Source organism: Dasypus novemcinctus, chromosome 22, assembly GCF_030445035.2.
Source record: "Dasypus novemcinctus isolate mDasNov1 chromosome 22, mDasNov1.1.hap2, whole genome shotgun sequence".
NCBI classification, from domain to species: Eukaryota; Metazoa; Chordata; class Mammalia; order Cingulata; family Dasypodidae; genus Dasypus; species Dasypus novemcinctus.
Window position 1 is genome coordinate 53310102 of NC_080694.1, and position 22234 is coordinate 53332335.

Genomic DNA, 22234 nt, shown 5'->3' on the forward strand with positions numbered 1-22234 from the left:
CCACGGGCATGGGCCGTCAGCTCTCTGCAGGTGCAGGCCGTCAGCTCTCCGTGGGCGTGGGCCAGCCTGCCTTCACAAGGAGGTCCTGGGACGCAAACCTAGGGCCCCCTGTATGGTAGACGGGAGCCTAGTTGATTGAGCCACAGAACTTCCCTCCGATGTTTTTTTTAAAATTTCATTTATTGCCCCTTTCATTCCCATAATTGTGGCTATTTTTCTATGTATGCTTTCAAATCCTTCTTTGTGCTCATCCAATATCTTCTTAATAGCCTTAATCTCTTTAGCCATCTCATTGAATTTATTAAGGACATTTGTTTGAACATCTATGATTAGTTGTCTCAACTCCTTTGTGTCATCTGGAGGTTTATCTTGTTTCTTTAAATGGGCCATATCTTCCTGTTTCTTGGTGTGTATCATAATTATTTGCTGGTGCCTTGGCATCTGGCTTACTAAAGTATTTATTCTGGGTGTCGTTTTTCTCTTTAGTTTAGAGCTTCTTGCCTTTTCTTCCTTGCTGATTTTGCCATAGGAGCCAAGGATGTAGTTGGTGCTATAAGCTGTGGAAGATTCAAGCTGCCCTCTTTGACCTCGGGACTGATGAAGCTTCTCTATCTCCTTTGTTAGGGGTAGGGACAGAGTCACAGCCGTGTAGAATAATCCAAGTTATGCAGGCCTAGACTGTAGTTGCCCAGAGAGACTGATGAAGCTTCACACCTCTTCCTTCCCTGCCTATGGTGGGGATGAAGCTGCAGGTGTGGACAGCAGTCTGTGCAGTGCAGGTCCAAGATGACCATAATTGCCCCGGTAGACTTCTGACTTCAGTCTGTACAAGCCAAAGGTACCTGCAGTTACCCAGAGAGCCTGGTGCAGGGCCCACCAGCCTCCTTCCTGCCAGAGATGGGACTGAAGTCTAGCCTAGGGCTGCAGGCCCAACTGGGTGAAAGAAACTGGTTCCTACCATCACTGTGATTTTCAGCCCACCTGGCTTCCCCTTATCCTGGGGTCAGAGTCAAAGTGGCAGTCATTGGCCTCTTTCTGACTTGGACAGCCTCAAACTCTTACTGTTCCCATAGCCACACTATAGCCAACCAAATTCACCAATCAGTAGCCAAAATCAGTGGCCAACTCCCCCTTGTTTGGGAAATGAAACCCCAAATTCCAGCCACAGGACAGTTCCTAGGGTGGCCCACACTGCCGAAGTAGGATGTTCATTGGCCTCTGCAACTTGGCCAGTAATTTCCCAGATAGGCTGGCACAGGTCCCCCAGCTTTCTCACTGCTGGAGGCGGGGCTGGGGCCTAGGCTAGAGTGGCACTCTTTTTTCTTTTTTCAGTTAAATTTTTTTTTTCCATTTTTTGTTATCTTTTTTTTTTAAGATACATAGATCACACAAAATATTACATTAGAAACTATAAGAGGTTCTGATATACCCCACTCCCCTCACCCCCACTCCTCCCACATCGACAACTTCTTTCGTTACTGTGGTACATTTATTGCATTTGATGACTACATTTTGGAGCATTGCTGCACAGCATGGATTATAGTTTACATTGTAGTTTACATGCCCTCCCAGTCCATTTACTGGGTTATGGCAGGATATGTAATGTCCTGCATCTGTCCCTGCAATATCATCGAAGGCTATTCCAAGTCCTGAAAATGCCTCCATATTGCACCTTTTTCCCTCTGCCTGCCTTCAGTAACTCCCACCACCACTGTCTGCACATCAACGATATAATTTCTTCCATTGCTAGAGTCACAATAATTCTATAGTAGAATACCAGTAAGTCCACTCTAATCCATATTTTATTCTCCATCCTGGGATGGTGATGTCCACTCCACCTCTAAATCGAGGGGGCTTAGATCCCACATGGCTGATGGGTGGGATTCTCCTTCTTGCAGTTGTAGATCCTTTCAGTTCCCTGGTGTGGTGGTTGACCATCCTCACCTCCCCACCAGCTGACCTGGGTAAGTACAATGAACTGGAGAGTAAGTATTGCAACTCTGCTGAGGCCTAGGAACCAGCTGACACATAGTCAGTCCAGAGATTCAAGTCTCCTGAGCATACCTGGATGGAAAGAAGCCGGTCCCCACCAGCACTGTGATTTTCAGTCCACCCCACTTCCCCTTGTGCCAGGCGCAGAGGTAAGATGGTGACCAATGGCCTATTTCTGACCTGGACTGGCTCAAACTTTAGCTGTTCTCAGGATTATACTTTAGCCCACTGAATTTATTCATTAATAGCTGAAGGTGGTACCTAATGGTCTCTTCTTTCCCCATTTTTGGGAAGTGGAGCTTTTGATTTCAGCTGCAAAACAGCTCTTGAGGCGGCTTGTGCCTCCAGTGGAGGATGGACACTGGCCTCCATGGCGTGGAGTGCTCTACTCATGAGTCTTCTCTGCAGATGGGCAGCCTCCTCCTTTCATTCCTTCAGGGATGTGGCAGGATGCTCTTCTGGTCTCCTGGAGCCCTCAGACGGGCTTCAGCTAGCTCCAGAGAGCTCTGGGTTTTTGCTAACTACCCTGGAGCAGGAGATGACTCTAGGAGCTCCTTACTCCACCGCCATCTTGCTGGTTGTCCTCCAAAATTACTTTTTAAAAATGTGTATTGAATCGGCATGGCAAGACTCTCCTGAAGTCCAGAGGTTTCATATTTTCCACACATTCTTTCATTGTGTTTAAATCCAGGTTGCTGTTACATAGAGTATTTTAGCAACCTTGATCTTGAAGGCATCAAGACTGTTAGTTATTCCTGTTGTTGCTGATTTAGTGTTACAGCTGCTTCCTCTTTATGTGATTTAATTTGAAATTTCAGCCCACCAGGGGGCTATTGGACTCCACCTATGCAGCTTTATGAGCTGGCTGCTGTTTTCTGCATGGATGTTATTTCCATTCCTATTCGTAGTGATTTTCCCCTTCTGTATTCATCCAGCAATAGCAAGGCACTGTTCCAGGAACTTGCTCTCTCTACATAAGGCGTAACATGGAACCATTTGGATGGAAAAATTATAAATTAAAATTATGCTGTTCGTTTTAAAATATTCATATTATGTTGTTCAAATGCCAGTAACTGGAAAATCAGGGATAATGTCCTGTTTTCATAACCTCTTTCAGAGTGTTTTAAAAATCCGTGTATGTTGTTACTTAGCCATTTCTTTTCCTGTGAGTGGATTGTGTGATAAGATAAAAAAAAAAAAGTTTGTATGAGTCCTGTGTCTGATGGCATATATAATATTAAAATAAAGATGATTCCAGGAATTGCTACCCATTTTAAATAGGAAAAAAATTTATTCCATGTATAGACAGTATTTATACAGTTACAAGACTACAAAGATAGCCTGTGGACATGCCAGACTCTTTCTTTTGGGGGATAAAATTTTTTTATCAGATAATTAAAACTCAACAAAGTTTTATTGATTCTGGAACTAGGTATTTAGTATAAACTTGAAAACAATAAGTGCACTCATAGCATTACCAGTTTTCAAATACTGAAACCATCTTCAGCTTTTTTTATGGGGCTTTAAAAAAATATATCCTTAGTCTCATGCAAGTCATTGATTCTACCTTAATTTAGGAAACTAAAATTTTATTTCTATCCTTGTATTTTTCATGTTGTGTGGATGTGGGTGATTGTGGATGTCTCAGAAAGGTAAGTGAGGAAAAGTGAAAATGTTTTTGTAGGATTGAAGAGTTTTTTTATAAAGTAAACATTTTTGTTTACTCACCTCTTTTCTGAAGAAAAGAATACTAATTGGACATCTTAACAAATGCTGTGTATTTTCCCACTTCTATGGAATATTTTAAATATATGAAGATTTATATTGTATATATCTTTATTTTTTGTTTCTTTATTCTGTTCATTTTAAGTCCACCTTCACATAAAAGCCATGTATTTTACTTGTCTCTCTCAGTTAGAAATATTTAAATGCATTTTTGAAATTACTCTGTTCAGTCCATTAAAGTAACTTTAACATAATTTTGGCTTTTTCTAGGAACTTATACTCTTGGTCAGGCTGCATTCTTGAATGCGAGTGTATGTGTATGTGTGTATATGTTGATCCTTTAGAAGCACCGAATCACTTTAGCATCAACAAATTTCACAGACTCTTTTCATTGCTTGTTTTAGCCTTGTAAATCATCTGGCCTTTTAGAATAAGCTAATCCTTTAATTGTATATGGGTTCAAAAATGTTCTGTGTTCCATGAAAACCTTGATGGTTCTTACTAACTCCATTTTATTCATTTTAAATAGCACTAGATGATCCAGAAGTATGTCCTCTTAATAGTCGAAAGGATGTTACTGCAGGCTATAGTATTTGAAATCAGATCTTTATAACAACAGTAATAATCAACAGCCAAATATGCATTCTTCTACAGTCTGATTGAAGGAAAATAGCATATAAGGTGTCAGTAAAATAGGCTTTCCAACAGAAACGCTCAGTTGATGTAACAGCCGATTTTTTTGAACACAGCATTATAATGTACTTTATTCTTAATTGAACAAGAAAGAGAATAGTTACCTCAGGAAAAATGGGTCCCTTATAATTAATACTTGAAGCGCTAAACCTTAACTACTCTTGGCATCTAGCTTGGGATTGGTGGCAGACGGTTCCTCTTCTGTGGAGGGGCTGCGTCAGCGCCAGGCCTGGTGGCGGTCAGTAAAATAGGTATTCTCTGAGGTGGGGCTGAAGTGTTAGGCTTGGGCAGGTGCTTTGGAAGAAGCGCAGTTGAACTGATTGGCCGCGAATGTTAATCACCCCATAGGACCCAGCAAAATTTACAACATTGTTGTCACTCTGGTGTTCATAAACTGATCTTAATAACCCACTGCTACCATGGGATAAGCTGCCTTTTCTGTGCAGTTGAATACCCAGACTGCCTGCATAATAGTGCTGAGAAATACTGCATTCAGGAGTGAGCAGCTGTATGATGAAGGAAGCAGCGCTGCGACAGATCTGTTAATTATCTCCTTTGATTCACAGAGGGTGTTTGTGAGATATGGTTGACCAGCGAAGACACAGGGGCTTATGGCAGAGATATCGGCACCGATCTCCCCACGCTGCTGTGGAAGCTGGTTGAAGAGATCCCTGAGGGAGCGATGCTGAGGCTTGGCATGACAAATCCGCCTTATATTTTAGAGCATCTGGAGGTAAGGAAAAGCACCCCGTTTACATGCTGACACACTCACCAACAGACTGCGTGGCAGCCTCTGCATCATCACCTGAACTTCATTCAAAACCGCTTTCCCCTTTTTGTCATCCATGTCACCAAGAATGAATCAAGGCTTTCAAGTCCCCATTTCGTCAGTCTGCACGTCATGCTTTTCCTCCCTCAACCTTAATTAATGTCACCCGGATTTTTCAACACTTGCCGTCCAGCCAGAGCTCTTTTTTCTTCTTTGTTGCCTTCAGATTTTCAGTGCATAAATGTGTCTCCATTCCTCCATTTCAAACCCTTGTCTAGTTCACAACTGCTGAACTTTATATTAATTTTGCAACCACCAGAGAACATTGCATTACCCAAACTGCTTTTTAGCTATACCAGGAAGGATGCGGTATGTCTTAAGTTTGAGGGTGAGGTTCAAATTCCATCCATTACTCTGGGAATAGTTAGAGGTGAAATGGAATCAAAGGGATACACCTGCCATGAGCTTGGGACTCTTCTATTTGATTCTCCTATGATCTTTGTTTTTTTTAAAAAAAGGGTGTTTTCATTTGGGTTACCTGCTTTAAATAATTTTTAAACCTTCATGGGTCATGATTCTTGCTCTCAAACAGCTTATAGTTAATAAGCCAAAAAAAAATGGACGTGTATACAAGAACTGTAGTTACCTGGTGACAAATGCTATGATAAATATGAACAAAGACTATGGACCTAGGAGCATCTGTTTAATGAAAAACTACATGGTAGGATCCATGACTGTCATTTAAAATAGATTATTATATTAGACCCATGGTTATGGACATGAGATCTAATAAGTACTGTTTGTATGTCATGTGCAAAGTATAGAAATAAGTTACTTATATTTTTAATCACGTGCTCTTTGCATTATCTTTGTGCATAAAAATAACATTCCAACAAGGTAAAAAGCAAGTGCCATTGCCAAAGTTTAATAATGCATAAATACAAATGAATATCCAGACATTTAAAAGATTGTTTCCGTTGATTTGATATAGGAGTTATACTTGAGGTTGTTGTTGAAAAGTCTTCTTAATAACAACACATCTTAGAAATTTTGAAGAGTTAATAATCTAACCATTAATTATAAATATATCATGAAGAAGCTTACCAATTTCCCTTTCACATTTTCCTAGGCAGATCTTTCCAAGAGAAAGTACAGGATTTCTATATTAACTTTGGTTCTTTGGACACTGTGGAGCAATTGTGATAATATAATGAGTCACAGGCATGCTAACTTCCATTTTACGTTTTTACTCAGTACTTGAAAAAGTGAGCAATTCTCAGTAAAAATCAAATACGCCAAGAGCTGTGTTTGCACTTGACCTGACGTATATATCCTGAAGAGCAGGAGAGATGTTAGATCTTTGGAGGGTGGGAAAGGAAATAGGCCTAACCAATAGCAGTTGAAACACAGGCCAGTTTGTTTGGAATGGAAGTAATCTCATCAGGAATGAAGGAAACCATCATAGCTGGAGTCCTGGTAGTTCAATTGGAGAGTAAACACAAGGGCAAGCCATGCATCAGCTCTGTGATGACTAACCAAATGCCTCTTGAAATAAAGTCAGCATTTTAATTGACTGCAAGAGTACAGCACTTAATGCTGTGTTTACAGCAGAGTCTAATGCTCAGTACCTCAAGTAGTGCCAGAGCTAAAGATCCCAGAGTAGATGTTCCACGGGATCTTCTGAAAATCAACAGAAGATGGTAAATGTGACTTTATATTTTACCTGGAAAACACCAGATGTATAGTTCATAGGTCATGGTTGGAGAGATAAGTTCTAACTGTTGACACTATATTACATTTGACATTACATTTTAAAAATCTTGCTTTAGAGTAGCTATATTTTGGCCTTTTCAGCTAGATTACCTTTTTTTTTTTATGATTTATTTTATTTACTTCTACCCCCCCGCCTTGTTGTTTGTACTCACTGTGTGCTCTGTGTCTGTTCATTGTGTGCTCTTTGTGTCTGCTCTTCTTCTTTTAAGAGGCACTGGGAACTGAACCTGGGACCTCCCATGTGGGAGGTAGTGTCCAGTCACTTGAGCCACCTATGCTCCCTGCTTGTTGTGTCTCTCATTGTGTTTCCTTGTTGTGTCTCCTCATTGTGTCATCTTGTTGTGTCAGCTCACCATGCCAGCCTGTTGTGTCAGCTCACTGTCTTGCTCGTCTTCTTTAGGACATACCAATAACCAAACCTGGGACCTCCCATGTGGTAGATGGGCATCCAACTGCTTGAGCCACATATGCTTCTTGAGGCTATGACCTTGTCCAACACAGGATCTACCATACCCAGTAATGGCTCCATAAGTGATAAGTAAGTGAATAAAGGAAGAGCTTTCTTCATAAAATAAACTGTAGAGCCCACAGTATAATCTTAAACTTTGATGTCTTAACACTCTGTCTGGAAGAGGCAGCAAAAGATGACAAAGTAAATTAGTTCCAAAGGTGAGTGTTTGCCCCAAGGAAAACCACCCACTCCTGTGCTCTTTATAAGCAGAGGTTATCCAGGCCTCTTCTACCACACCAAGAGAGAAGAGGAACCCAAAGGAAACAGAACAAAGTAAAACAAAGAAAAAGGCCTGCAAGAGTTAAAAGAGCCACAGCCTCTGGGAGTAAAAGCTTTGAACTGCTCCTTTGTCACTTTCACAAGGACTTCACCTCCCCAACCTCCTCCTGGTGCTGCTTCTCACCTTCCTCTAGGTGGGAGAGTCCAGAGCTTGCAGGATTCCACAAACACACCCCATGTAAACAAAAGGTTACTGAGGAAGCTGAAAGCCTGCCCCTCTGCCCTCCCCACTGGTGACACAAAGGGCATTACGGAAGGGAGCCCAAATGTGCTCAGCAATACATTGGTTGTCTTTCTCCATTCTCCTCCTACTAAACTTAGACCACCTCCAGAATTTACTTATCCAAAGTGCCAAAGAGAGTTCACCAATAAGACAAGAAAAAAGAAAAAAGGAGAAGAGTTGAAAATAGAAAAATCAAAACAAAAGCAAAAACAGTGAATGACAGCTGGAGGTTTTTTAAATTCCAGGGGTAGAAGGAACTCACTGGTGAATAACTACTCTGAAGCTTTAATACTCTCTGTGAAGGTTTCATGAGAATTTGTGTCAGTACGACGCAGCCTTCTTTGTCTATGAGATGCTTCACACTGCACACTTTTAATTATAGAGCACCTTGCTGGGCTCTTTTCCATCTGCTATTCTGTTAACGTCACATTCATCTGACTCTTGAGGGTCTTTTTTACATTTTAACTCTTTTACCAGCTCTTTTTTTTTTTTTTTTAACACATTAGAGGGAAACCTTTAAACATTATCTTTTTTTAAAAAGTGTGGTATTGAAGGATACAGCTGTTGAGAAGACATTTTATTAAATCTCCATAGGAATAAAAATTTGTATTACACTTCATATAGGATGGATTTGTAAGTTTTTATCAAGAATTTAGCATAATATGTGATACTTTATGTAGTAGATATTGAATGAATGTATACAAATGAAAGAAAGGGAGGGATTCTTTATTCCTATTAAGGAGACAAGTAGTCACATTTCTGTTTTTCTTCAGATTTCTTTTTGAAATATCTACAAACCTTATTTTAAATTTATCTCTGCCTTAAAAAACAATGTGAGGTTGAAATGGGAAGTTTATTTTGTATATATGTTCCCACTATTTAAAAAAAATGACGAGCAACTAAAGAGGCAAGGACAATTAAAGACAATCCATGATCCTGGGTGGGATCTAACAAGGGAGAGAAAGCTCAAAAGGATGTTACTGGGACATATGAAAAAATGGGAATATAAACCATAAGCTTTATATCAACGTTAAATTTCTTGAATTTGATAACTGTACTTTAGTTTGTTACATAAATGAATATCCTTATTTCTTAGTAATATTAAGTGTTCAAGGATATATACAACCTACACTCAGGTGTCCAGAAAATTGATTGCTAAATAGACAGGTGGATAGATAGATAGATAGATAGATTGATGGATGGGTAGAATGATACTGCAAATGTGGCAAAATGTTAAAATTGATGGCTTATTATTTGTATTTTGTAACTGTCCTGTAAGTTTGAAAGTAAAATAAAGTTAAAAAATTTTTAAAAGTGTGCCATGATTATTTACATGCATGTAAATCCATCCAACAAGTATTATCATTAAGGAGAGATTGTCTTATTCATCTTTGCTTTTAGTCCCTTTGATAACATACACTTAACAAATGTGTATTGAATGACATGATAGTTCTAAGCTTGGCTTATTGTTCTTCCTTGACTATATGCCTCATATATTGCAGTATCTTCATATCTGGGCTGAGCATCTAGTTTTGGAAGAGATTGTGGATGGTTGTCCTATGTCAAACTTCTGTGAAGATGTTCTGGATGTTAGGGGAAATCCATCTAAAAGGAGTATTAATTGCTTAATTTGTTTGCTCGGCTAATGTATGATAGAGATAGATAGTATCTTTAGAACTATCTAAGGCAAAAAGTAGGTGTATTGCTGATTACTGAATTTGTAGATTAGTAGTCTCAGCCTCTTCTCCTGGGCTTTCAGTGCTTTTTATAATTTCCATTAAAGAGGTCAGCGATGGATGATCAAGGAGGAGAAATGATTAAAATCAGACAATTTGCCATGTTTTCAGTTTTGTGGATCATCTGGTAGAGAAAGATAATAAAGCTGTTGGCTGGTGAGGGGTGTGGGGACTCTGGCTACTTCCCCTTGGGCAGGATTGCATCTCCACCGCTGTCCTAACTGCAGCTTCCCCCATCTGGGTCTGAGCATCAGCAAAGCTTCAGTCGGACCCCTCTACTCAGAGTCCTGGATCTCCGCCTGTACTTGTGTCTCCGTGCATGTGCTCCTGTGGTATTTATTTGTTCCCTTGTCGAGGCTTCAGCCCCTAATTCCAGCCCCGCCACATAGCTTATTGCTTCACCCCACTGAGCCTCAGTTTATGAGAGTAAATCTCGGTGATTAAGCCTCATGACTACTTACAGGCCAAAAGACCCAAAAAAAGAAATGAACTCTGGGAAGTGGTGTGACTTTAGTGATTGGGCTCCCATCTACCATATGGGAAGCCCTGGGTTCGATTCCTGGGACCTCCTGGTGAAAGCAAGCTGGCCACACAGTGAGCTAGCCCACGCGAGGAGCTAGCGCAACAAGATGATGCAACAAAGGGGACACAGAGGAGGGACAATGGGAGACGCAGTGAATCAGGGAGCTGAGGTGGCTCAAAAGTGATTGAGTGCCTTTCTCCCGTGTCTAAAGTCCCAGGATCGGTTCCTGGTGCCTCCTAAAGGGAAGACGAACAGACACAGAGCCCACAGCAAATGGACACAGACAGTGAGGGCATAAATAAATTTAATAATAATTAAAAAAAAAGAAAAGAAAGGAACTCGCACACAGATGGACTCAATATCAGAGTCATGCTCCTTGTTGCAGCCTTCTGGCTTGCTCATAGCCACTGATGTGAACAATTTCATCAGGAAATTTATGGTTATCACCTAGGTATGTTTTCAGGGAAAATCGAACTTTTTTGTGGATGAACATTTCTCATGCTGAAAATATTAGTTATCTCTGTTTTCCCAGGGAGCATAATGGGGAAATGCCTTTTAAACATTGCTTTTGTGTGGCTATCAATAAGTTATACAGAGACCTACTCTTCGAGCTTTGCAGCTGTTATCAATTCCAGTTTCTAAATTACCAGATAGCATACGTGAGATTCTAGATCCAATATGGAAATATAAACAGCCAAATCATTTTTTGCTTTCCAAATGGTTTAGTCCACTTTCTAGTATAAACTATACGAACTTCTCAGTCATTAACCTCATCATTTTCTCCTCTTGCCATTGCCTAAGTTATTGCAGACTGCTCAAGAAATGCAGTGACATATGGATGTTGATTCCCAAAAGAGATAATAATTTTCCTGGAAAGAAAAGAATATAGGGATAAAAGAAAACTACAGTGTCTAAAATGATGAATCAAAAGATCTTAGCAAATCATTTATAAAGAAACTGATGTCGTAGTTGACATATCAAGAGTAACTGAAAAAAGCTTCCACGTCGCCTGTCAAAATCAGTATAGCTCAAACTCTATATATACCATCTGTGGACTCTACCTTCCTTATTAATTTACGAAGTCTGTTATACTCAAACCATTGAGAAAAGCTGCGTTTGACTGTCCTTCTTAAGCACAGAGAATAGTTAACACATAAGGTAATCGACATAGATTCCCTTTATCCATTTCTTTTTATTCTAAGTGCATTTCTGTATTGATTTCTTTGCTCTGATAGCCTTTGAAAGGCTAACATAGGCACTTGCTAATTCAGCACTTAGTAAAATGAGGTTCTTATATTTTATATCAGGTGGGTAATGGAATTTTCAGAAGTGATTCATGGTGTAGAACAGAATGGTTGGTAATGAAGTTAATGGTTCATAGAAGAGTTGAGGGACATTCTGAAGATTTGTCAGAAAGCAAAGTTCATTTCAGGTATTCCATTAGTCTCCTTTTATTGTGACCTGCTAAATTGTAGTTTTTAGGGTCAATATGCATCTTTTCTTTTTCCCACATCTCTCTTTGTCTACCACAAAAATAATCCATGTAAAAATGTTACACTTTCAAAATTCAAGTCAAAAAAAATCCTTAATTTCATTTAACAATAAGTACTGATTATGTCCTAAATTGGAAACATAAAGCTTTAAAAATTATTATTAAGAATTTCTTTACTTACATGCATTGTAGCAGAACTATTTTAGAGATTATAATAGGCATAAAGGGATTGTGTATAATAAATCATGTTGAGCATCAGGATACTGCACATGGGCCAGTGGAAACAGAATGAATTGTTTAGAGTAAAAATCAAATGTTCTCCAATTGCATATTAGTTTTGGGGAAAAAATCTGTTATGTTGCTTTTTAGAGAATATATGGTGTTTTTTTAAAAAGTGTGGAAAGTTTGTTACATATAAAGCATTGTTTAGAGAAAATGTTCTAAGTCTATTATTTCAGTAAAGAGATGTGATCTTCATAGTTACATATTAAAATTGTATTTTACAAGCAAACTTTATATCAACTTTTATTATATGATGTATAGAATATCAGCCTTCATATTGATCTGTTGAAATTTCAGACATTAATCTTTTAATTTACTATTATATTTTCAACCTTCATTTTTCTCACCTTAAAAAAGCTTTATTGACTTTTGTTCCTCTATTCCTCTAGTACTGCCTTCTTTTGTATAAAATAGATGTTTTCCAGAGTACCATTTTAATTCCCTTGTCATTCGTTTTACTATGTATTTTTAAATATTTTTCTTAGTGATCACTCTATGGATTACCATTAACATCTTACTTTGTAAGAATCTAGTTCATATTCATATCAAGTTCCTTATACTAGTATACAAACACTTTCCTCATATGTATAGTTCCATTCCTTCCTCATTGCTTTGTGCTGTTATTGTTGTACCACAGCATCTTTATAAAATTTCATCTTTTTACATTGAATGCCCATAAACACAGACATAATTATTACCTATACAGTTGTCTTTTAAATCAGATAAGATAAAGAGAATCAAAAAGTACATTTATCCTCTCCCTCATATTTACCTCTGAAGTTACCTTTATTGGTACTTTTATTTCTTCATGTGGATTGGAGTTACTGTCTAGTGTTATGTACTGAGGAACTGCCAAACTGTTTTCCACAGTGGCTGCACCATTTTACAGTTCTGCCAGCAGTGAATGAGTGTTCCTATTTCTTCACATCCTTTCCAACACTTGAAATTTTCTGTTTTATTTTTTTAATAGTAGCCATTTTAGTTGATGTGAAATGGTATCTCATTGAGCTTTTAATTTGCATTTCCCTAATGGCTAATGATGTTGAGCATCTTTTCATTTGTGTTCTGGCCATTTGTCTATCTTCTTTGGAGAAATGTCTTCAGTCTTTTGTCCATTTCTTAATTGGGCTGTTTGTCTTTTTGTTGTTGAGTTGAAGAATTTCTTTATATATTCTGATATTAAACCCTTATCATGTATGTGGTTTGCAAATATTTTCTTCCATTGTCATTTTACTTTCATGATAAAGCCCTTTGATGCATAAACATTTTTCATTTTGATGAAGTTCCATTTATTTATTTTTCCTTGTTACTTGTGCTTTGTTTGTAAAGACCTAATATGAAGTCCTAAAGAGGCTTCCCTACATTTTCTTCTAGGAATTTGATAGTTCTGGCTCTCATATTTAGGTCTTTGATCCCTTTTGTGTTGACTTTTATATATGATGTGTGGTAGGAGTCCACCTTCATTCTTTTGCAAATGGAGATCAGGTTTTCCCAGCAACATTTGTTGAAGTGACTATTCTTCCCCAATTTGAGTGACCTTTACTCTGATGTCAAAAATCAGTTGGCTCACAACATTTACTCTACACTTACTGTTTATGTATATTCATATATAAATGATATTAAAAAATAATAGGGTTGGGGGGAAAATGCGGCAACTGTAAGATACTTTGGTTGATATTAATATTTTGAGGATGCTCTGATCAATAGTTAAAAATGTTTTACAACAAAGCAAGGTAATGTTGGTAGGATGAGGTATGAGAGCCCTGTATGATGTTTGTTTGGTAAGTTAACAACTATTGCCATGCACTTATTGTTTATATATGTTTATGTATGAGTGATATACTTCAATAAATAAATAAATAAATAAATAAATAAGTCAGTTGGCCATAAATGTGAGGGTTGATTTCTGAACTCTCAATTTGGTTCCTATTGGTCTATATGTCTGTCCTTGTGTCAGTATTATGTTATTTTGATTACTATTGCTTTGTAATAAGAATAAAGATCTGCAAGTGTGAGTTCTCTAAGTTCATTCTTCTTTTTAAGGTAGCTTTGGCTGTTTGGTGTCCCTTATCTGTCTATATATGTTTGATGATTGGCTTTTCCATTTCTACAAAGGAGGCTGTTGGAATTTTGATCAGGATTGCATTCAATCTGTAAATTGCTTTGGATAGAATTGGCATCTTAACAATGTTTAGTCTTCCAATCCAATCCATGAATATGGAACATTCTTCCATTTATTTAGGTCATCTTTTTTTATTTCTTCTAGCAGTGTTTTGTTGTAGCTCTTTGTGTTCAGGTCCTTCACATCCTTGGTTAGTTTTATTCCTAGGTATTTGATTCTTTTAGTTCCTATTGTAAATGGATTTTTTTCCCTTGATTTCTTCATCTTATTGTTCATTGCTTGTGTGTAGACTTTTGGGTGTTGATCTTGTACCCTGCCACTTTTGCTGATTCATTTATTAATGATCTGTAGGGAGCTTTGTTGTGGGATTTTTCTGAACATGGAATCATAAGATCTGAAAATAGGAAAAGTTTTATTTTTTTTTCCAGTTTGGTTGCTTTTTATTTCTTTCTCTTGCCTAATCGCTCTGGCTAGAACTTCCAGTGCAATGTTGAATAATGGTGGTGACAGTGGGTATCCTTGTCTTGTTCCTAATCCTGGAGGGAAAGCTTTCAGTCTTTCACCATTGAGTATGATGTTAGTGATTTTCATATGTGCCATTTATCATGTGTACTCAAGAAGAATGTCTCTTCTGTGTTTGTTGGGTGAAGTGTTCTGTATTTGTCTGTTAAGTCTAGTTGGTTTAGAGTATCATTCAAGTTTTATATTTTCTTTCTGATCTTCTGTCTAGATGTTCTATCCATTATTGAAAGGGGTATGTTAAAGTTGTCCACTCTTATTGTAGAACTGTCAGTTTTTCTCCTTTCAAATCTGTCAGCATTTGCTTTATATATTTTGGGGCTCTGCTCTTAGATGGATAAGTATTTACAATTGTTACATCTTGTTGAATTCACATTTTTAGTATATAATGACCATCTTTGTTCCTCATAATTGTTTTTGATTTAAAGTCTATTTTATCTGATATTAGTATAGGTACTCCAGCTTTCTTTTCATTACTACTTACATGGTATATATTTTTTCATCAATTTACTTTCAACCTACTTGTGTCTTTGAATTTAAAGTGAGTCTCCTGTGGACAGCTGTGTTAGCTTCCAAAGGGCTGCTGATGCAAAGTACAAGAAATCAGTTGGCTTTTATAAAGGGCATTTATTTGGGAGTAGAAGCTTATAATTACAATGCCCTAATGAGTCCAGCTCAAGGTTGATTTCTCACCAGAATCAGTTGCTGTGTGTTGAAGCAAGATTGTAGCTATTTGCTGCAAGGGTTCAGCCTTCCCTTCTGAGCTTCCTTTCTTTCCGCTGCAAACTGGCATAGCGCTTATCTCTCAGGGCTTCCTCTCTCTCCTAGCATAGGGCTTGTTTCTTTCTGAGTCTTCTCAGTTGTTCTGGTCTCTTCCTAAGGTCTGCTGCAAACTATCAGGTGAATGGCTCATTTCTCTCTGGGGCCCCAGGATAAAAAATGACAGAGGCACGTCTCATTCTGCAGCATGCTTGCAGTCCATGACTAGGACTGTGTAATCTTCCCTTTTTCCTTAATAAACTCTTTACTCCCTTGCCAAAAAAAAAAGAGCTCTCTCCCTTCCTGTGTGTTTTCTGGAGTGAATGTTCATTTATATTAGCCCACCAAGAGGGTGAGGATGCAAGCTGAATCACCTCTTACTGACATGGTCGAATCAAAACCTTAATCTTAACAAACAGTTTAATCAACTGAATCCAATATAATCAAAGGGTATCACACCCAGAATAGTTACATTTACAAACATAACCTTTCTCTTTTGGGGATTTACAATAATAATCTCAAACTGTCCCAAGAGCATATAGATGGGCCATGCTTTTTTTAAAAAATCCGTCTGCTAATCTCTGCCTTTTGATTGGAGAGTTTAATCCATTTACATTTAAAGTCATTGTTGATAGTGCAGGGTTTTCTTCATATATTTTGCTGGTTAGTCTCTGTAAGTCTTACATCTTTTTTGTCCCTCAATTCTTCCATTAATGCCTACTTTTTATTTTATTTTTAAACACTTAAAAAATTTTTAAAGACCCTTAGGTTACATAAATGTTACATAAAAAATATAAGGGATTCCTATATGCCCTGCTTCCTACCCCTCCCACACTTTCCCACATTAACAACATCCTCCATTAGTGTGGTACATTTGTTGCAATTGATGACACATGTTGGAGCATTGCCACTAAGCATGGATTATAGTTTACATATCTCTCCCACACAGTTTTATAAGTTATGAGAAGATATGTAATAGTCTGTATCTGTCATTGCAACATCATTCATGAAAATTCCAATGTCCCGAAAATGCCCCCATGTTATACCTATTTTCCCCCTCCCTCCCCTCAGAACCGCCACTGGCCACTGCATCTACATCAGTGTTAAACATGCTTATTTCTAGAATAACAATGTCTATAGTAGAATAATAGTAAGTCTAGTCCATCATTCATTCCCCAATCCCTGAGGATTCTGGGATGGTGATGCCCACTCTGCCTCTAATTAAAAGAGGACTTAAGCCCATGGACAAGATCAATGGTACTATCTTGCTTGCAGTTGTAGATTTTCTCTGTTCCTTGGGATGGTCATTGTCTATCATCATTTCCATGTTAGTTGTCCTGTGTGAGTCCAGTGACCTGGAAAATAGATTTGCAACTCTGTGAAGATTCAGGGCCCAGCTGACATGTGGAAAGCCTGAAGATTTAAGCCTCTTGGGCATAGATCCGTCAACTCTATTACTAAGTATAGGTTCAAATAGAAGGGGTAGAAGAGCCATGTGAAAGGAAACCACAACTGAGTCCAACTCTGTCACACTGGAGAGCATAAATTTCATAGTAGGGCATGCTGGCAGGGCACCAAACTCCTGAGATATCAGCCCTGCCTATAGTGTCTGGATGTCTCCAGGGCCATCAGAGGTCCCACTATTTGAGGCAATATTTACTGTGACAGTCAATGAGATCCTGCTGAGACGTGTATAAGTGTAATCTCTGGAATGATCTCCTTACTCACTTTGAAGTCTCTTAGCCATATAAACTCATTTGTCTTTACTTACCTTTTCCCCCTTTTGGTCAAGGTCTTTTTCCAGTTGCATTGCTAGTTGGTGCTCAGTAGCAATCCTGGGAGGCTCATCCCTGGGAGTCATGTCCCACATTGGGGAAAAGGTGATTCATTTATATGCTGAGTTTGAATGCCTACTTTTTTAGGGGGAACTTGGGACTGAACCCAGGAACTCATCCATGGGAAGCAGGTTCTCAAACTTCTGAGCTACACCTGCTTCCCAATGCCTACTTTTATTTTTTGTGTAGTACCATATTGAGTGCATTCTCATTTCTACCTGGAAATGTTTTTCATCTATTTTTTTTTTTTGTACTTACCTTGGGGTTAAAATTTAACATTCTAAATATATAACAATCATATTTATTTATTTTATTTATTTATTTCTCTTCCCCTCCCACCCACCCCCAGTTGTTTGCTCTTCGTGTTCATTCGCTGTGTTCTTCTGTGACCGCTTCTATCCTTATCAGTGGCACCGGGAATCTGTGTTTTTTTATTTTGTTGCGTCATCTTGTGTCAGCTCTCCGTGTGTGTGGCGCCATTCTTCGGCAGGCTGTGCTTTCTTTTGTGCTGGGCAGCTCTCCTTACGGGGCGCACTCCTCGTGTGTGGGGTTCCCCTACGCAGGGGACACCCCTGTGTGGCACGGCACTCCTTGCACGCATCAGCACTGCTCATGGGCCAGCTCCACACGGGTCAGGGAGGCCCGGGGTTTGAACCGCAGACCTCCCATGTGGTAGGCAGATGCCCTATCCATTGGGCCAAGTCCGCTTCCCCATATTTATTTTGATACCAATTTGACTTCAATAGCATACACATATACTTTCTCATACACACTCTCCCCTCCCCCCACCCATCTCCTTCTCTGCATATAGAATACTTGTTTGACAGTCTTTTTCTGTCATCACTTTGCATATGTCTTTCCACTGCCTTTTAACCTCTGTGGTTTCTGATGAGTAATCCTATAGCGCATCCTTTATATATGATGAGTTGCTTCAAGATTCTCTTTGTCTTTGTCTTTTGGCTGATTTTGATGTATCTAGGGATAAGTCTCTTTGAGTCTATCATACTTGGATTTTTTTTGAGCTTCATGGATGCATAGATTAATGTTTTTCTTCAGATTTGAAAATTAGCAGTTTTTAAAATATTCTTTCTTCGCCTTCTCTTTTGGGGAATCCTATTATGTGTACATTAGTATCCTTGATGATACTCGACAGATTTCTGAGGTTCCATTCATTTTTCCTCATTCTTTTTTCTTTATGTTCTTTAGAAATGTTCCTCAAATTATTCCTGCAAATAATCTCAACTGACAGATCTTCAAGTTTGCTGCTGATTTCTTCTGCCTGTGCAAATCTCCTGTTGAGTCTCTCTAGTGAACTTTTCATTTCAATTCTAAATTTTTTATTTGGTTCTTATTTATAATTTGGCCCTTTTTTTATTCTTTATTTGTCAAGATGTCATGCTTATACTTTCCTTTAGTTCTCTAGACATGGTTTCATTTAGTTATTTGATTGTATTTAAAATAGAAGACTTTAAGTCTGTCTAAGAAGGTCAATGTCTGTGTTTTCTCAGGGGCAATTGCTATTGATTTTTTTCCCCCTGTGTATGGGTCATATTTTCTTGATTTTCTGCATATTTTGTATTCTTATTGATGAAACTGGATATCTTGAATAATATAAAATGACAGCTTTAGAAATTAGATTTTCTCTCTCAACGTTCATTTTTTTACTGTTTGTAGTTGTTGTATTTTGTTTAAAACATATAGAATGAACTAATTCATGTAAAGTCCGTTCTTTATTGTATGTGACTACTGAAGTCTCTGCCTGCTTAGCTTTGTGATCGGCAAATGAAAGCAAAGATTTTTCCCTAAATGCTTGGAACCAGTAAGACTCTTAGTCTTTGGCAAAGGGCTCTGTGTGCATGTTGGGGCAACTGTCAACATGCAGGCAGTCAGCCTACAACTCTGCTTCGGTCTTCTCTCCTGCTTGCTCAGAGTCTCATGATCGGCCAGAGGTGAGTGCCTGGGGCCTTCTCAGGTCCTTTCTGGGCACATGCATGGTCTTAGACATGTACACAGACCTATGCATGCACGTGGCCTTCTAGATTCCCAGGAATATGCCTTTGTTTTTAAAAAACCTGTATGAAATGTCACATTCCCTATCTTTTCTTTTTAAGCTTTTTTTATTAGCTTATTGTTTGCCCCAGCTGTTACCTACCCTTCAGACAGTACAATGTTAAACATTCTTGCTGATTGTTTTTGCCAAACACCCTGAGAAAAAGGCTGTTCCTTTGGGCAAGTTTCAGATCAGGTTAAATGAAGACAAGGCTTGCAAGTAAGGTCTCCCATGGAACAACCAAACTGGTTAAATGATGGCATTTTTCTGGAAATGGACTTTGAAGAAGCCCCATCTCTGTTCTGTCCCCCTGCAGTGGCTGTGTTATCAGTTTTCAAGGATACTGCAGAGGTAGGGGGCAGAGGTATGAAGAGAGCAAGATAAAACACCACAAACCTCACTCTTCTTACTGAGATTCAGACAGATTCAGTAATCTGCAGATTACTGCAAGCCTTTACCTAATTTTCACATTCTGAAAGTTGATTCTGATAATTTTTGACAATGTTTCTGTTTCTTTTATGGAAGAAAGGGTTTTCAGAGGTCTTTCCATTGATGTCAGTAAATATTATTAATGCTTGAAAATGGTCTGTTTCTTCATCTGTCAGGCTATTAGTGTATAGAGTTGAGTCAGTTTCCTTACTTAATTTTTGTGCATTTCATTACTTTTTGATATCCTTCCATCATGTCTGCTTTTTAGCCAGTAGGAAGGGAGAAGGAAGTGGTAGGTGCTTTAGAATTCTAGAGCTGCTGTAAGAGCACAACAAATTGGATGGCTTAAAATAACAGAAATGTGTTCTCTCACAGTTCTATAGGCTAGAGGTCTGAAATTGAGGTGTTAAATGGGCCATGCTCTGTGTGAAACCTGTAGGGGAGACTTCTTCCTCGTCTTTCCTGGCTTCTGATATTCCCTGGCCATCCTTGGCACTCTTTGGCTTGTAGAGGCATCAGTCTGCCCCCTCCACCTTTATGTGTCCTTCTTCCTGGTATCTGTGTCCACTTTCCCTCTTCTTAGAAGGATAACCAGTTTTATTGGATTAACGTTCACCCTATTCCAGTTTGGCCTCATCTTAACTAATTAAATCTTCAAAGATCCTATTTATTTCTGAAGAGAATCCTATTCTCAGCCTGGGGGTTAGAACTTGAACATATCTTTTTTGGCAGCCCCAGTTCAACCCATAACAGTAGGATGTGCCCATTTATTTTATGGCATGATCCAGTAGTGGAAGCTTTGTTTTGCTCCACAACTCATTGCCCAGACTTAGTCATTTGGCCACATTTAGCTGCAGGGGAATTAATTTCTAACTTGCTAGCCGTGAATCTAGCTAAGACTTGTTGGTTCTATTATTTAAGAAAGAAGAGATAATGGAGATTAGCGGGGAAGTGGAAGTGGCTCAAGTGATAGAGCATCTGTCTACTGTATGGAGGGTCCAGGGTTTGATCCCCAAGGCCTCCTGACCCATGTGGTGAGCTGGCCCACGCACAGTACTGCTGCGCACATGGAGTGCTGTGCCACCCAGGGGTGCCCCCGTGTGGGGGCGGCCCACGTGCAAGGAGTATGCCCTGCAAGGAGAGCCACCCTGTGTGAAAAAAGCGCAGCCCGTCCAGCAGTGGTGCCACACACATGGAGAGCTGATGCAGCAAGATGACATAATGAGAAGGGGACACAGTTTCCCAGTGCCGCCAAGGGTACAAGCTGACACGGAACACACAGCTAATGGACACAGAGAGCAGACAACTGAGGGCGGGGAAGGGAAGGGAAATAAATAAAATAAATCTTTAAAAAGTAAAAAATAAAAAAAGGATATTAGTGGACAACCAGCAGTTTCTGCCTCAACTTCACATTGGTTGGGAAGAATGAAAAATATATTGTGTTTCTATTTTTTTGGTGATAATGATTCATGTGTAATTGGTTCATACTTTTTCTTGATTCTCAAATTCACTTCAATGTTTGACAAATGAAATTGTGACCATTAATTAATATGGTAATGTTTGGGGGCTTTTTTTTCCATGAAAAGCTGTTTTTAAATTGATACTGTGGACTGATGAAAGAGGTGGTTGATGTGGGAGGAGTGGGGGTAGGGGTGGGGAGTGAGGTATATGGGAACCTCTTATGTTTTTTAATGTAACATTTTCTGTGGTCTATATATCTTTTAAAAAGACAAAAAAAGAAAAAAAAGATACTGTGGTGTTGTGGGGATTTCTGCTGCCGCTGGAGTACAGCCGGCGGATCGCTGCCGGGGGTCGGGCCTACGCCACGGCCTGACCGGGGCGGCAACGGGCGGCTCAAGGCTTGGAGGGGACGCGCGGTCAGATGGAAGAAACCACGGAGACAAGGTCTATGCGCAAGTCTAATTTATTGAGGAAGTACACTTAGTTATATAGGGTTGGGTAGAGGGAGGGGTTGGAGCTAGGGCGGGCTGGCTACGGGGTGATAATGGATAGGCGGAACTGGGCAGGCGGCTATGAGGTAAGCAGTGGCTAAGGAAGGAGGCAGATTATATGTTGGCAACGTGGGCGGGACTGGCGGGAAGGACAGTAACGGCTGGAAGAAGAAGATAACAAAGGCTGGGGGAAGGGGTGGAGGGAGGCAGCAACACTGTGGCTTACAATCACCTGTACCTTAGAAATAAGGTATTTGGGCCTTGGCGTCATAATGATACATTACCATATGCATATGTAGTACAGTGCATGTATCTGCCTCAAAAAAGTTCATTGTTTGTAAGTGTAGCTACTTTTAAGGGAAATTTTCAAATTAGATCTAAAACTATTTTCTTGGAACCATGCTTGGCCTTTTAACTAACTGGGAACCTACTGATTGGCCAGTTAGCCTTTGGTCATCTCTAGAGTCATAGTTACTAATACTACAATTAGATTCAGTCGAGGTTTCCAAATGCCTGATTTTAGCATACAGAAAGTGCTTACCTTATGTACTCAACTTCAAGTCCATCACT

At 39.1% G+C, this 22234-nt stretch overlaps 1 protein-coding gene across 8 annotated transcripts in view; it reads left to right on the forward strand.

Moving 5' to 3' along the window:
• CDKAL1 (CDKAL1 threonylcarbamoyladenosine tRNA methylthiotransferase) overlaps window positions 1-22234 on the forward strand; it is a 696475-nt gene that overhangs the window by 415339 nt on the left and 258902 nt on the right. For all 8 annotated transcript variants that reach the window (XM_058285307.1, XM_058285304.1, XM_058285306.2 and 5 more), the window contains one exon: window positions 4977-5143. In XM_058285307.1, coding sequence (XP_058141290.1) covers window positions 4977-5143 — 167 coding nt within the window. The remainder of the gene's footprint in view (window positions 1-4976; window positions 5144-22234) is intronic.